This window comes from Phyllopteryx taeniolatus, chromosome 1, assembly GCF_024500385.1.
Source record: "Phyllopteryx taeniolatus isolate TA_2022b chromosome 1, UOR_Ptae_1.2, whole genome shotgun sequence".
Taxonomy (NCBI): Eukaryota; Metazoa; Chordata; class Actinopteri; order Syngnathiformes; family Syngnathidae; genus Phyllopteryx; species Phyllopteryx taeniolatus.
This window is the reverse complement of record NC_084502.1, coordinates 41353834-41369802: the sequence shown is the minus strand read 5'-3', so window position 1 is coordinate 41369802 and position 15969 is coordinate 41353834. Positions and strand designations below refer to the sequence as shown.

Below are 15969 nucleotides of genomic sequence, written 5' to 3'. Positions count from 1 at the left end.
CATCTTCTCTTCTCAAATCCATTGTTCCAAAGAACACTCTGTGATGTGCAGCTAGTGTGCACAGTGCGGCTCAGTGACCTTTTAAAAAGATAAAAGTCAAGCTAGTTTGTTCCCACTATGGGCATCGCAATTGGAACACGCAGCAACACTCCTTCCTAGAATGCTTGCCAGTTACGGTAAGGCTGTGAAACCGTATCACTACCCTGAAAATGAACAAGCCGTAGTAGCCTGGGCCACTGTGGGTCTTTCTGACAGGAATTAAATCAATCCTTGTTGGAACAGTTGCATCAGAGGTGTTATAAGTCCTCTGTTATGACCCTTGTCTTGAATTTAAAGGTGAACGGAATAAAGTTGGTCCTGTTTTAAGACATCCAGAGCAAATAACACCACTCTTAAAATGTCAGGTTTTTATGATTAAAAAATGAGTACAAGAGCACCTTTATTATCTATAATGTGGACAATAAAATGGGAAAACAAATTGGAATCTTTCATGGGAGAAGAAAAAACATTGTTGCATTAATATGCATGCCCTTAAACTAATACCTTGTTGAAGCACTTTCTGATTTTATTACAGCACTCTATCGGTCTATCAGCATGGGACTTGGCTGGGCCATTCCAAAATTAATCATCTTCAGGGGAATCAATTCTTTTTATTTGGAAGTACAGTATGCTTTGGGTTGGTGAAAGACTGAAGGTTTTCTGCCAAAATTGAAACGTAAACTAGCCCCAAAGCATTTGAAGTTTTCTTCTGTTCTTTGACTCAATTTTGGTGGGTTTCAGCAATGCCACTGTGGTGCCACATTTTCTCCAATTTGTACCCTTCCTGACTGATTATTAATAAGGTGCTTTGGAAGCTCTCTGTGGAAATTTTAGGAAAATGCTACCAGAACAGATTAACTTCATTTGGGTTTATTCAGAGTCACTTTAAATCAGGCATGCCCAAAGTCCGGCCCGCGGGCCAAATCCGGCCCGTGTCCAAATTTCCTGCGGCCCGACGAATCATGTCATAAAATCAATAATATGTTGCCCGCCAGCGCAGTTTACCACAGTAAACAATACACACATACAAAAAAAAGCCGTTTTATATTTCACCAGAGGGTGGCAGTAGACCTGTGGCCGCACTCTCGTCGCGTGACCCCTGTGTGAACTTTTACCCCTGTGGTATGTTTTTAGCCCATTTCTAAAATGGCCACTGAAACTAAAATGAGGAAAGTTGACAACGAGGGCCGCCGTGTCCAGGACAAGTGGATTTTTTCACTGACATACGAAACAACTGTGTCTGCCTAATTTGCCAAGAGACTGTGGCTGTTTTCAAAGAATTTAATATTAAGATGTATTACCCGACGAAACATGCTAACTACGACAAGCAAACCCGCTGAAAAACTGAAGCCACTGGAAGCTGTTTTGATAGCACAGCAGCACTTTTTCACAAGAGCCCGTGACTCAAATGAAAATTCTACAAAGGCGAGCTACGAGTCTCAGTGAATTGATTTTTTGTGATGATCAAACGACAGTTTTGTCAAATTTTTGTCATCTGATTTGACTATAGTATAGTCACTATACTATTCTTTGTCAAAATGCACTGGGATGTGATTTTTTAATACAAAATCAATAAATACATGTTTCAACTTTCATAAACTGGTTCATTTCTATTTAATGTATTATTATTTTAACCTTTAACTATCCTGGTAATGCAATTGAAAACAGATTCTCATTTGCAATATCGACCTAGCTGCAGACAGCAAAGTGATATTGTTACATATTTACATGTTAATTTACAATGGTAATGATTCGAGGAATGTCAGGCCTAATGGTCGGCCCCCAAACATTTTCATCTGACCAAATCTGGCCCCCTTTGCAAAAGGTTTGGACACCCCTGCTTTAAATGATGAGCGCTGTGTACTGACTACTCATTGCCGGCGCAATGGATGGGCATTCGGTCGGGGCAGGGGACCACATTTTAACGCTCAAAACGCACACACACACACACATTACAGGAAAACTTGATTGCAATGACAAATACTTAAAATATTACCACTGACCTCTATTTTTTAGATACATATTTATAAATTATTCTTTTAAGTTATAAAAATTGTTTTTGCGTGCGCAAAGCCTTCTGGGATTGATGACGTATAGTGGTTGCCGTCGTACATTGCTGCCCACTCTTATATTCGTTAAGTTTTAACTTTTATTGCACAGTTGTATTCTGCCAAGAAAAAATACTGCCGCACACCTAGCGATAGCTTGCAGCTAAATACACAGAAGCTTTCCCTCATGTTGAAAATTTGAATCGGGCCGCCACGCCGACTCAAGCCATATAAATACTGCACTATATAAAGCATCAGATATTACTTTACATCAATACTTTACTATATTCAAACTCTATAACGTGCCTGTGGATAAAAAAGCCTGTGCACCCAGTGCACGTTCAAATGACTGGTGTCAGCGAGAATAACACTCTTGCTTTTATTCTCGCCCAAGTCCTGTCTTTAGAAACCCTCATCTGCCTTCACTATTAATTTAACTTTTTCTGCTTTAATAAATGTGATAAAGTACTAAGTGTACAGTGTTCATCACAGTATCCATTCAGAGCTGTGCAAGTCCAATTTGTGATGTAGCTGTACAATGAATGAATGGCAAGCTGATTGACGTACACTCGCCAATCACGGACCATAACTACTTGGTTAAACGTGACATCGTCTTTGATGGAGATAGTGACGGTAACTCAGAGGACGTGTTTATTTTACCTGACGACTCCAGTGAACACAGTCAGCCGTGAAAATGAAAGGAGCTCTTTATACTAGCATGCTCTCTTTCTCAGTCATCTTTGTCAAGCAGCAGCCAATACGCCACCCAGAAATGACCAAATTCGAGCTTCGTCACGCCAGTCACCTTCATTCTCATCTCCATTTTCATTGCTGGTCCATTCCTCTCTCTCATGTCTTTGATCACAAAGGCTCAAACTGAAAAGGCTGAACAGCGTTCATTGCTGCCGCGGCTGCTACTGTAGCTAATGCTAAAAACACAGGCGAAACTGGGGACCAATGTTGAAATAACATTTCACAAAAATATATAAATCTGAAAATGATTTTCAAAAGTGCTGAACCGAATACTCCAATGTTTCGAATACTTCGAAGCCAAAGAAAATGCTCGAGGAATTTTCTCTGCCTCGGGGATCTGCTTATTTAACTTATTCACTACCAGCCCTTCTTGTTTGATTGACTTTGATACTGCATCTGTAATTATGTGTGTACGCCTTTAAGGCATGAGTTCTAGCTGACAGCAGCTCGTAAGTTTGTGATGGTCTGGTGTTGCTACGATTTCAATAAAGCTACTGAAAGTGCATTGGCGACTCCCTTACTCATTGACCACTCCCGAGGGCATTACATTACTCCTGGTATCAACAGTAGCTGCCTGTTACTAGCAGGAAAGAGTTAATTGTCAAGCTGAGGCACATCTGACCGTGCTTAACAAGCACACTGAATACGTTAGGTCACTTTATAGTTGTGCACGCTGTAGTTGTATGTTATGGCCAATGTACTTACATCATGTAAGCAAGTGGCTACATTTTGAGGAAAGTACTGTAGATGGAAAAAAAAAAAGATTGCGAGTGGCAAAGTTTATGAAAACAATTAAGGTAATATTTGTGTTCCCTATCGAGGTGTCTTTATTTTCATCTTCATTTTAGTTTAGTTAGTCTGGTCTACGGTAAAAGTTTATTAACGCACAGCCACGGACCTACTGTATTATTATGTCACATCCTAAAATGCTAGCTGCTCAAGTGAAGTCAGGCTCCTTATGCCTTTTTTAATTAATGCCTTATATGTTTTTTATACTTACAAGGATCAGTAAGAAGAAAAAATGCTAATTTGAAACAAATTTTCTTGCCTCACTGAAAATATTTCTCGACAAGAAAATTGCTGCTCAATGTGAATTTAAGAAATAAAACAGAAAGACAATTGGTTGTTTATTTTAAGGGAAATGGCTATTTATTTCATGTGCAGTCATATATGGTCTTTAACCAAGCAAAAATATAATTTATCCGAATACTCGTTTAATCGATAACATTTTTAGTAGGATATGCGAATACTAAAATCTCCGATAGCTGCAGCCCTAATCTTATTGTTATTGTTACTTATATCGAAAGAAAGCAAACATAATTGCAATCAGAGTTATTTTTAAGCGTTATATTACATGTATTCGATGGCAGGCATTGGGTAAATTAAACACATGGCTTAGCTTTAGAAGAGGCAACTTGGTATTTTGCTACATGTGACGGACTGGCGATGTCCTACTCTTCTTGCACTCGTTTTTGGGTCACGTCACATCCCTCAAACGCCAGTTGAACCAATATGGTATGGCCTTTTATTTTATGGAGTATTGTACACCTATGGTCTGAAAACACGTTTGTCAAAGGGCAGAATGAATTCTTGTATTGGCTACTGCTGTGGAGGTGCCAAATGCTTGGCTAAGTTTGAAAGCAGTCAGCTTACTGATGATCACATGCGTGATATGGTGCTTTGACAGGAAGTGATATGCCTATATGCAAATGATCAACATTGTTTTTCTTACAGTGCCTACATTTTATTTTAAATGATTTATTATTATTATTTTGTTATGATTCTCGGTCATCTTTATCCTAATTGTTACTGGTTGAAATAAATTCCTTAAGACTTTGATTAAATGATGGCATAAAAAGGCTACAATGCAAGGAACTGCACAACTCATTTGGGGGGGGGGGGGGGCACAGTAAGTCATTTGAGGGGGTGGGGCCCACGCATGCACCCCCATGACGCCAACACTTTTACTACTATTTAACATTTTGAGTTTTAATGGATTTGCCTTCTCTACACAGCCACATCTCCAGATACACATATTAATTTATATATTCCCCTGAGAGAGTTTAGTTTGGAATGCAAGTTGTAGTTCACATGAAAGGCGTTTTTTTCTCTTTACTTTCTTTTTCTTGTAATGATCAGTTGTTTTGATGAAATCCATCAAAACACAAAAACACTGCACCAGCCACCAGAGTGGAGTGAAAACACTAATGTTGAGGCCTAGAGTAGTGACTCAGCTCTCTTTAAAAAAAATAAAAAAATAAAAGATAACTTCCATCCATTTACTTTTTTTTTATGAACAGCATGTAAGCAAAAACACCACCTCATTGGCAGAGGTAATATATACACCAGAGATTTTCTTGTCAAAAAAAGATTCATTTCGATTATTCATTGTTTTCATCCACATATTTTCTATGGTCAATGCAGGAGGTAAATTACATGCTTGTCAGTTGTCATGCATTTCAACACATGCTGAAATGTTAAATCAGTTAAATGATCCCCCAAAAAGTACCCTATCTTGCCAAAGCTAATTTTTGTCTCGGCACACCAAGGCAGGTCAGATTGCATGGTAGATCAGAAAAAAAGATTTGTAATGCAGCAGGCATAAGAATAGTGACAGCTTTGAAATCCGGGGATCAAGGTCTCAACAGTATTGAACAAATTTTTTTTTAAACTAATGGCCACCTGTCTCTCTAAATCAAATCTGAGCTTTATTATGTTTTTAAAAGCTGAATTTTTGGGAGAGCTCTTTTATTAATCCTCATTAGATGTGAAGTATAGCGAATGCATGTTTAGATTTTTGTTCTTTTTTAAATCACAACCAATAGCCTTCCAAGTGTGAGAAAATGTCTAAAATAAATGAGATTTACACCGCTGAGCGACTGGTTGTAGGGAGTAAGATAATATTGAAGAAGCGGTGATGTGATGTGCACTGTGGAAATGACTGACCTTGAAGAGACGCAGTATGTTGGCCACCATGATTGACACAGAGCTAGCAGATGCGCCGATCACACCGACCACTCGCTCTGGCTTTGTGATGATGGGCGGCCCTCCGCTGAGACACTTGACATCAGTTGAGTCCTTCTCAATCAGCGCCTGTACAAACGTCAACGACTGCTCCAGAGCATGAGTGTCTCGGGAGCAGGTGTCCAGGATGCGAGCGCCCAAAGTGATGTTAGGCAGCAGGTCATTGTCATTATTGATGCGGTCCAAAGCGAACAACATGGCCTCCAACCTGTGGATCCCCTTCTCCTTTTTTAGCTCACCACAGGCTTTGCCATCATTTCCCCTTGCATGCACTGGGAAAAGCCCACCCAGAGATATGTCCCCATCAATGCGTATTGAGTTGAGGTGTGTGTGGCCAGGCATTCTGGGTTTTGCTGCCCAGGAGATGAAGAAACAACAAGCAACCAGACCCAGCCAACAGCACCAGCCAAAGCCCCCTCGCAGGCTCATTTTGAAAGGCTAAATTTGCATCCAACGGTAGCCCTTTGACTATAAAAGTGGTGAGCTCACAAAAAAACACTAAAATCTTAAAGGACAGCCGCAATATTCTTCAGACAACAGTCATCTTCAAGCATCTCTTCTCGCAACTTCCAGCTAGGACACAACTTCACTAATTTTCCCAGGTCACTCTTCTTTGCTCTTTCAGTGTTCCTGCAGTGGAATGTGGTTGCTACGTGCACGACCTCAATCGTGCAGAAAGAGCTGAGAATGAAACTGCAAAGAGTTTTCTTAGACGGCTTGAACAAAAACAAAGGGAGTATGTTAGCCTTTCTTCTGTGCTTGTGGGGAAATCCCTTTAGCTTCTGGCTTTCTCGCTGTCCTTCAGGTGGGTAGAAATTCACAAGAGGGCCCAGTGGACTTCACAGAAGAGCCTGTGGAGTAAGAGGAAAAGTGTATTAGCAACATCCATGGACAAAGGGAAATTGAAAAATAATTGTTTTATGCAGGAATGCTTCATAGCATTAGCCGTTGACAGGATTAAGGTCACATATTTAATTTGCAATCCACCTGAAAATCTTCCTCATTTCAAACAAGCTGTACTTGTCTGCCAGGTAAAGCAAGGCCATGTACTTCATCTTTTAATTCACATCTACAATATGTGTGACATCGTAAAATTCGAGATCGGCCCAGGAGATAATGTTTTGTATGGCAGGCATTCCTTAAGCACTATCATTTCTTTGGACCTTTAGCAGAACGGATTTGCTGCTGCTTGGTCTGAATTTTCCATGGTCTGCTCTGCTGTCGTGGATCCTCTGTAGCACATGCACCAACAGGTTAAGAAACATTTGACGAAATAAAGATTATAGGAGAAAAATTGTTCCATGATGTGCAGAGTGGACCAGTGGTTAGCAATCCTCACAGATAAATTGTTCTCTGTTAGAATCTTGTATTGGGCCCGTGTGACGTTTGTGTGTTCTTCATGTGATTTTGTGGGTTCTCTCCAATTATTATGACTTCCCACATTGAACATTAGATTCACAGAGATAAACTGGTGTGAACTGTTGTCTGCCAGCATTTTTTCCTGTATGTACCAATTTAAAGCTTTACTCATTTGAGCTATTGCTAAAGCTTAGTTTGGACATTTATTCCGATTCCATGAGTTATCCCAATATATGAAGTATATGGGCGGGGAATCTAATTACTGGCCAAACTACAGCGGCTGAAGTAAGTATTTAACACGTCACCATTACTCTCATTAAATGCATTTCCAAAGGTGCTATTGACATGAACATTTTCACCAGATGTTGGGAACAACCCCAGTAATCCAAAGCAACATACAAAGCAAGTACAACCCCAATTCCAGTGAAGTTGGAATATTGTGTTAAACATAAATAAAAACAGAATACGATGATTTGCAAATCATGTTCCACCTATACGTAATTAAATACACTACAAAGACAAGATATTTAATGTTCAAACTGATAAACTTTACTGTTTTTAGCAAATAATCATTAACTTAGAATTTTATGGCTGCAACACGTTGCAAAAAAGCTGGGACAGGGTCATGTTTACCACTGTGTTACATTACCTTTTCTTTTAACAACGTTCAATAAACATTTGGGAACTGAGGACACTAATAGTTGAAGCTTTGTAGGTGGAATTCTTTCCCATTGTTGCTTGATGTACAGCTTCAGCTGTTCAACAGTCCGGGGTCTCCGTTGTCGTATTTTACGCTTCATAATGCGCCACATATTTTCAATGTTTCATTTTCATCATCCTCGTAAATGACAGCAGATTTTTCTTCATAATGCGCCACACATTTTCAATGGGAGACAGGTCTGGACTGTAGGCAGGCCAGTCTAGTATCCGTGCTTTGCAGTCTTCAAATACTGAAGGTTCCATGGGCTACTTTTATGGACCTTGATTTTCAGTTCTTTCCATAGATTTTTGATTGGATTCAAGTCAGGTGATTGCCTGGGCCATTTCTTGCAGCTTTTTTCTTCTTCTTTGAAACCAATTGACCGTTTCCTTGGCAGTATGTCAGTTTTTGTCACGTCTCCCCGTTTCCAACCCCAGTGAGTCCAAATCCTTTCCGTTGGACCTTTTCTTGGGCACCCGTTTGGCCATCTACCCAGGACCGCCGCGTGGTGGCCAACGGAGGCGCCCAAGTAAAGGTCAGATTTTGCCCCCTCGTTGTTTTTCCCCTGTTCACAAGTCACTTAATTTTTCACCTGTTCCCACACGTTGTTCAACGGCTCCAATTAAGTCACGTCTAGTCGTCCAGCGGCCGCCACCCGACCCCGCTCCGGCGGGGCTCGTCCAGCGGCCGCCACCCGTCCTTGTTCCGGCGGCGCTCGTCCAGCGGCCGCCACCCGTCCTTGCTCCGGCGGCGCTCGTCCAGCGGCCGCCACCCGTCCTTGCTCCGGCGGCGCTCGTCCAGCGGCCGCCACCCGTCCTTGCTCCGGCGGCGTTCGTCCAGCGGCCGCCACCCGACCCCGCTCCGGCGGCGCTCGTCCAGCGGCCGCCACCCGTCCCCGCTCCGGCGGCGCTCGTCCAGCGGCCGCCACCCAACCCTATTGCCTGGCCCCTGCATTACCATTGGGTTCGGCACCGTGGCCGTCCTTGGCGACCTCCTGAACCGCTCAGCCAAGCACCTCCCCTTGGGTGGCCTGGATGGCCACCAGACTGACCTGAGGGGTGGACTCTGTACCCTCCTCCAGGCCCCCTTCCGCCCACCCTGGGTTGGTGACTTTTTGGTTGTTGTTTGGGGAACGTCTGCGATCCGTTCCTTTAGAGGGGGGGTACTGTCATGGTCTGTGTTTTGGTTTGGGTTGTGTTTAGTTTTGTTCTATGTTTTCCTGTGTTCCATGTTTGTCGTGTGCTCATTAGGTTGTTGTGTCCACCTGTTCTCGTCTACTTTGTGTCGACCAATCCAGCCACTCGTGTCTTGTCCAGGTGTTCCTCGTTGTCTCGTCAATTTGTTTGTATTTAGTTCCCTGGTTTCTTTCAGTTCTTGTCGGTTCATTGTCGTTGTCACATGTCTTTGCCATGTCATAGTCGCCAGTTGTCTTTATCATTGTGGTATGTCATTGTCAGGTGTCATTTTCCCTATCTATTCCACGTCTTACTCACAGGTCATAGTTTGTTTCCAGTTTTAGATATACAAGTGTTTCTTTGTTACTTTGGTTTGATTATCTGTTGTGGGACTTCGTTCAGTTTTGCTTTAGCCAATATCCTTGTTTTCCCTTTTTGAAGATTAAATATTATTATTTTGAGACTCCCGCACTCCTGCCTTGCCTCCCTGCTTCCCTGCAATTGGGTCCACCATGTTCTTGCCTTGTGTTACTCACCTTCGCCCTAACCATGTACGTGACACGCGAAGCACATGCCTGTGATTCGTCAACAGCGGTGCATTTAGGCATGGGAGACACAGGAAGGAAACACAGAGAAATTGTACATTACTAGCCGTTGCCATTGCCATTGCCTTGCCGGTTTTGGTACTCTCTTGTGCATTCCTACTCGTATTCCATCCTGCCAGTAGCTACTGTATGTTCGTCAGTCATTTGCTAGTAATTACTACTGTCTTTATGTTCTTGTTGTATAGGTTAGAGTTTGTTTTCCTAGTTACTTTTATTGTTTTCCTCCTGTGGCTTTCCATCCACCGTCCTTATGTAGTACCTGTTTCTTAGATTGTTTTCACGTTGATCTTCTGTCACGTCAATTTCTGTTAGTAGTCGCTTTTTCACATTAGCGTGTTTTATTTGTTGAATAAAATCTGTAAATCTGCTCCTTCTGTTGTGTTGCTTTGGGGTCCAAATAATTGTTCGCCACATCCCTAATAACTTCAATTACAAATGAGTTGGACACTATCTATTTTGATGCGTTCTATGAAGGATGGAGGTTCTGCTTTATGCTGGATCCAACATTCTTTTCCTGGCCGATTGGGCCTAGGTCAAAATACACAGCGATAACTTGTGAAGCATGTCTAAATCAACTTATTCCAGTTCAATTTTTTTGTTTACACGACTGGTTAGCACATCTGCCTCACAGTTCTGAGGACCCGGGTTCAAATCCGGTCTCGCCTGTGTTGAGTTTGTATCTTCTCCCCGTGCCTGCGTGGGTTTTCTCCGGGTACTCGGGTTTCCTCCCACATCCCAAAAACATGCATGGGTTAATGCATAGGTTGCATGCATAGGTTAATTGAAAACTCTAAATTGTCCGTAGGTGTGAATGTGAGTGTGAATGGTTGTCAATATTTGCCCTGTGATTGGCTGGTGGCCAGTTCAGGGTGTACCGCGCCTCTCGCCTAGAGTCAGCTGGGATAGGCTCCAGCACTTCAGCGGCCCTCATGAGGATAAGGGGTTCGGAAAATGGATGGATAGATGGGTGGACATTGCAACAATTCTAATGACGTCGACAGCCGGACTAAGCGAAAGACTATTTGACAAGATTTCAGTCAGACTTAGTTCATGTATCTTGGAAATTACACTAAACAATAAATTAGATTTTGTCTGGTGTCATGTAAAAAATTTAATGGAGCAATTCTGTAATTGGTTATCAGTCTAACTTAAGTGATCTATGATCAAGTCCTAGTCCCCGGTGACACTGAACAAGATCAGAGATGTGTGAAACAGATGAATAGAATATTCCGTAAATTATGGTGCATCTGCTCTTTGCACTGCTATTCTCACAAGGTCTCTTCCGCTCCTCGCATCATCAGTGTGTGTGTGTAGACTTCCTGCTCAGTACTAAACCAATATAGTGGTTTATATGTGCACAGCAGGAGAGTGCTTGAGTCGTCTTTTTCTTGATCTTCTGACCATCTCAGCCTGTTCAGTATCTGTGAGGCTCTTATTCATGCTGCTACCAAATCTAGACACATCCTCCTACTGTGTCATAGCTTGCAAGAACATATAGACTACAAATTCTTTCAAGATCAAAAGCACCTGCAGCTGTCACAGCTTTTTCACAAATTTCAATAGGGAAGGAGGTGCAGTGATGATGCTTTTTCAAAATGTTTTTCTCCAATTTTGAGCACATGTAGAAGCATCTTATTAACAAGGTTTTGAAAGATTTGCATGAATTTGAGACAGCTTTTCTATATTCACGCGTCTGCATCCCTTCTCTTTCTTTTACGTCAACATTGCATAATAAAGATGCCCTATACACTGACACAGTTTACATCCTGCTGGGAACGAAAAGGAGATATTTATACAATCTGCACAGATCCTCCCTCTAAAACGCAGCATCCATAATGGATGAGATTCAGCACTCGCTGGAAAACACCTTGTTCTGAGGAAAAGCCTCAATCAGATGGCGGAGGAAAGGGTGGTTGCCTGGGACTGGTCTCTTTGGAAAAGACTTTAAAGAAAGAAACTAAAATGTTAACCACCTCAGATGATCAAATGGAATGTCTGTGCAATGATGATAGAGGAGCACCTGTCTTGTAGCCACAGTTAGCATGTATCTTTACAAAGACCCTTATAACAAAATGTCAGATAAAAGACTCCCCGGGGTGCTCTTACATTAAGGAGAGTGGTTAACATTTTTTCTTTTAAATTGTAATTTCTCTATTTGGGTCACGTTGAAAAAATGGTCATCACATTACTTTGTGAAAATGAATAGAAAATATGTAGGTGATGAACATCTTATTAAAATGTGTGTGATTTAAGCACACAAAATAATGTTTTGAATGCGAAACAATCCTTTTGGAGTCTCAAAAAAACTTGTCTGGGCATTTCAGTGATGAATTCTTTGCTGCCGCTGCATTGCTGTCCTCACTCGGTGAAACTCAGCATGCACACTGGCAGTTTGAGCAGCTGTTTGGTCACGAGTCCCAGGTGGGGCGGATAGAGGGGGGTATGTGCGGCTAAACATCAGCTGTCTGCAGAGTCAAGAAGTTGTGTACCGAATCCAAGGAGGCACAGCAACTCCAGCATGCAACCTCAGACCCCTGCCTCTGCGTATATACTGGTTTAAAAGCAAGGCAGCTTTATAATATTAATTTATTTTTTTACGTGTCCCTTTGTTTGCATTTGTTGTTTCCTTAGGGATAGCCTTTGGAGTTAGATTAATACAATAAAATTGGGAACCGCTTGATATTTGCAGAAAAAAAATGTGTGTCCGACTGGTTAGCAAATCTGCCTCGCAGTTTTGAGGACCGGGTTTCAAATCCCGGTCCCGCCTGTGTGGAGTTTGCATGTTCTCCCTGTGCCTGCGTGGGTTTTCGCTGGGCACTCAGGTTTCCTCCCACATCCCAAAAACATGCAGGGTAGGTAAATTGAACACTCTAAATTGACCGTAGGTGTGAATGTGAGTGCGAATGGTTGTTTGTTTATATGTTCCCTGCGATTGACTGGCGACCAGTTCAGGGCGTACCCCGCCTCTCGCCCGAAGATAGCTGGGATAGGCTCCAGCACGCCCGCAACCCTTGTGATGATAAGTGGAATGCAAGATGAATGAATGAAAATGTGAAATTCTAACAAAGAAAGTCCTCTAAAAGTGAGGAAAGTATAAATGTCTGGTCTGCCAAATGATTAAAGTTTGATGCTAGGGATTCTACATTTTGAATGTGGGAAGCTGCCAGCCACCAAGCAAGAATAACAAGCAAGCCTCCCGCATGCCAGACAGCTGCAAGGAAACCCTGCTGAACAATTAGCTACTGTGGCACTCTTGTTTTGTTTTGATTTTCAAGTCAAAAGTGATTCCCTCTTTGTGTCATACTGCAGAAAAAAATTTAGTTGAAGCAGTCTCTCCCACCCTGGAAGTGAAACGACAAACGTGGGAATGTTTCACTCATCACGATGCCTACATTTAAAGAGGGAACCACATAAAAGTTCACTAATTGTTCAATTTCACAGATATAAATGAAAATTTGCATAACACGTTTGAAAAATGTCAGGAGTGTATCCACGCTGACCCCATTCTAAACGCGGCACTTTTCTGATCATATTTTTTATCGTTTAATGGTACCTTCAAAATAATTATTTCATTAACGTCAGAAACCATGAGAAAAGCAGACAGAAGCTGCCTCCATCTGACAAAGATGTGCAAACCCAACAGGGATCCATAAGCCCATTGTGACAACTTCTTCAAGATGAAAGCTTTAAAAGGAATATTTGATTGCTGCTCTGTTCAGAACATGTGGAAACCTCGGATGCCCATCTATCCCATAATATAGCTCTCTGCATTGCATGCTATGGAAATTCACCAGCATGTGAGAGCAAAAATACAGCCTCTTTGCCTTTCGAATGCGCAGCCAGTTTCATTTGCCACCTACAGCAGGATGTAGCATTTCTCTGCTTTCTTTGTCCTTGACAGTTTCTGTTTAAAGCGACATGAGTTTAATTATTACCGACATCAAACTGACAATTGTTTTGAAACAATAGAGGTGTCAAGATGAAGGAGAAGAGTGACACAATTCAGTGGCTTACTTGGTAGTGTTAATTAGGGCAACACAGCACTGTGGGTCAATCACACACACATTTCAGATCACATTATGAGCTTTTTCACACGTCTATCAAAAATGCATTCAAATCAATATGACTCAGAGCTATGATGATTCAGTCAGAGACGAGTAAGAATCAAGGTTGTCCAAAGGAAAGAATGCAGCGGGCATAAAAATGTATCTCAAAACCGATGGATCGCTATAAGGCAGCACGTTTCATTACATGCATTGTGCATCCATAGCGTCTCAATAAATGACACCAGACGCATCCCCCACCTTTTCACACCTCCGTTACCTTATTATGTCTCCGGGACAGTGTCCATTAGCTCGCTCCACCAGAGCCAGAGATACGACTGATTCTTATTCACTCATTAATATTTCCTTCATGCAAAATGCAGATTCCATTAACAAACAGTCAGTGTTGCAGCCTGGGGCCTACTGAATGGTGGTCTCATTTAATTTTGAAAATGCAGAATGGGACACTCGGCAAATTTTATTGGAAAAAGAAATAATTCCCAGAAATGAACTGTTGGCCACATACTGAGTTACAGAGGTTCATTTTTTTTGACACAAATTATGTGTGACAGTACACTATTTTAAACCATGTTTCCAGCCCACTTGCATGTATGTAAGATCTGAATTATTCACAGGCAAAACCTTGAAGTCACTCCCAACATGTGCACCATTAATGCAACAAAGGTGTTGTGTGGAGGGCACCGATGACTTCTCCTGCTCAATTTCTTATCCATGTCAGTATATATTTCAAGATGGAAAGATTAGAAAAATGCAGTGTGTGTAACCACAGAAAAACATCTCAACAAGTCACTGAAAGGCCAAGCGCAGAGGCCTAGAAGTCGAAAATGTCAGGAATGAATGAACTATTGTGAGTCGCTGTGATGTTTACCATTTTTAACCAGATGACTACAGTCGCACAGCACCTTATAAGTCTATATACCGTATTTTACGGACTATAAATCGCGATTTTTTTTCATAGTTTGGCCGGGTGTGCAATTTATATTCCGGAGCGACTTATATGTGAAATTATTAACACATTATTATATAATTTCACGTTATTTTCACACTGACAACCGCAAGAGGCCGGTCTAGGCCTGTGTATCTGTACCTGCAACTGACAATGAGTCTGACGAAAGCGACGTAGGAGGGGAAGCGCATCGTCTACCTCCGGAATTGGCGGAGTTGTTTAGAAGTGACACCGAGGATGAAGATTTCATTGGATTTCGTGATTTGGAGTGACACTGATGGTTTGGTAAACTTGTTAGCATGTTCTTTATGCTATAGTTATCTGAATAACTGTTAATATATTACGTTGACATACCAGGCACGTTCTCAGTTCGTTGTTTATCCATCATGTAACGTTAGCTGAATGTGTTACGTTAGCATACCGTACACCTATTCAGCCTGTTGTTATCTATTCTATTTTTATTTTAAATTGCCTTTCAAGAATAAATGTCTGTTCTTGGTGATGGATTTTATCAAATAAATTTCCCCCCCAAAATGCGACCTATACTCCAATGCAACTTATATGTGTTTTCCTTCTTTATTATGCATTTTTTGGACGGTGCGACTTTTACTCTGGAGCGACTTATAGTCCGGAAAATACGGTATGTACGAGGGGCGGTCAAAAAGTAATGGGCCAAATTTCATTGAATCTACTCCTAATTTATTTTTTTTTCAGCAATGTTCACGGTTTGGAGGACAAATACTTGTTTGAAAGTTTTTTGTTTTTTTTAAAGTTTTATTTAAAAATATCTTCTTCCTGTCAGCCATTTTGAAAATGAGGTCATTGTTGGATGCCCATCAGAAGCAGAGAGCTGTGACTGAATTTCTTTCTTTGGAAGGGGAACCATAACTAAAAATTTTCAAAACATTTCAAAATGTGTAGGGGAAAGTTGCAATAGGCTAAACTACAGTCAAAACGTGGGTGTCCAGGATCAAAGGTGCCTGCTTTGAGTGACCTCCGTGACAATCAAATGAGCAGCAGACCATCTTTAGCAGTTAATCTTGAGAAAAGTGCTAGAGTCGAGTCAGACAAGATTGTACAGTCACCATTAATGATGACATCACCATAATGTGTCATCAAACATACACATTTTGAAAATGTATAGTGGTGCTTCCCCTTAAAAAGAAAGAAATTTTCTGCTTCTGACAGGCATCCAACAATGATGTCATTTCCAAAATGGCAGACATGAAGAGGACAGGTTTAACCAAAACATTTTT

General features: G+C 41.5%; 1 protein-coding gene across 2 annotated transcripts in view; it reads right to left on the bottom strand.

Annotated features, from left to right (window-relative positions):
- The window catches only part of LOC133488347 (metabotropic glutamate receptor 4-like), a 217301-nt gene that overhangs the window by 138776 nt on the left and 62556 nt on the right, over positions 1-15969 (bottom strand). For both annotated transcript variants that reach the window (XM_061796089.1, XM_061796099.1), the window contains exon 2: positions 5787-6715. In XM_061796089.1, coding sequence (XP_061652073.1) covers positions 5787-6293 — 507 coding nt within the window. In that variant the 5' untranslated portion in view covers positions 6294-6715. The remainder of the gene's footprint in view (positions 1-5786; positions 6716-15969) is intronic.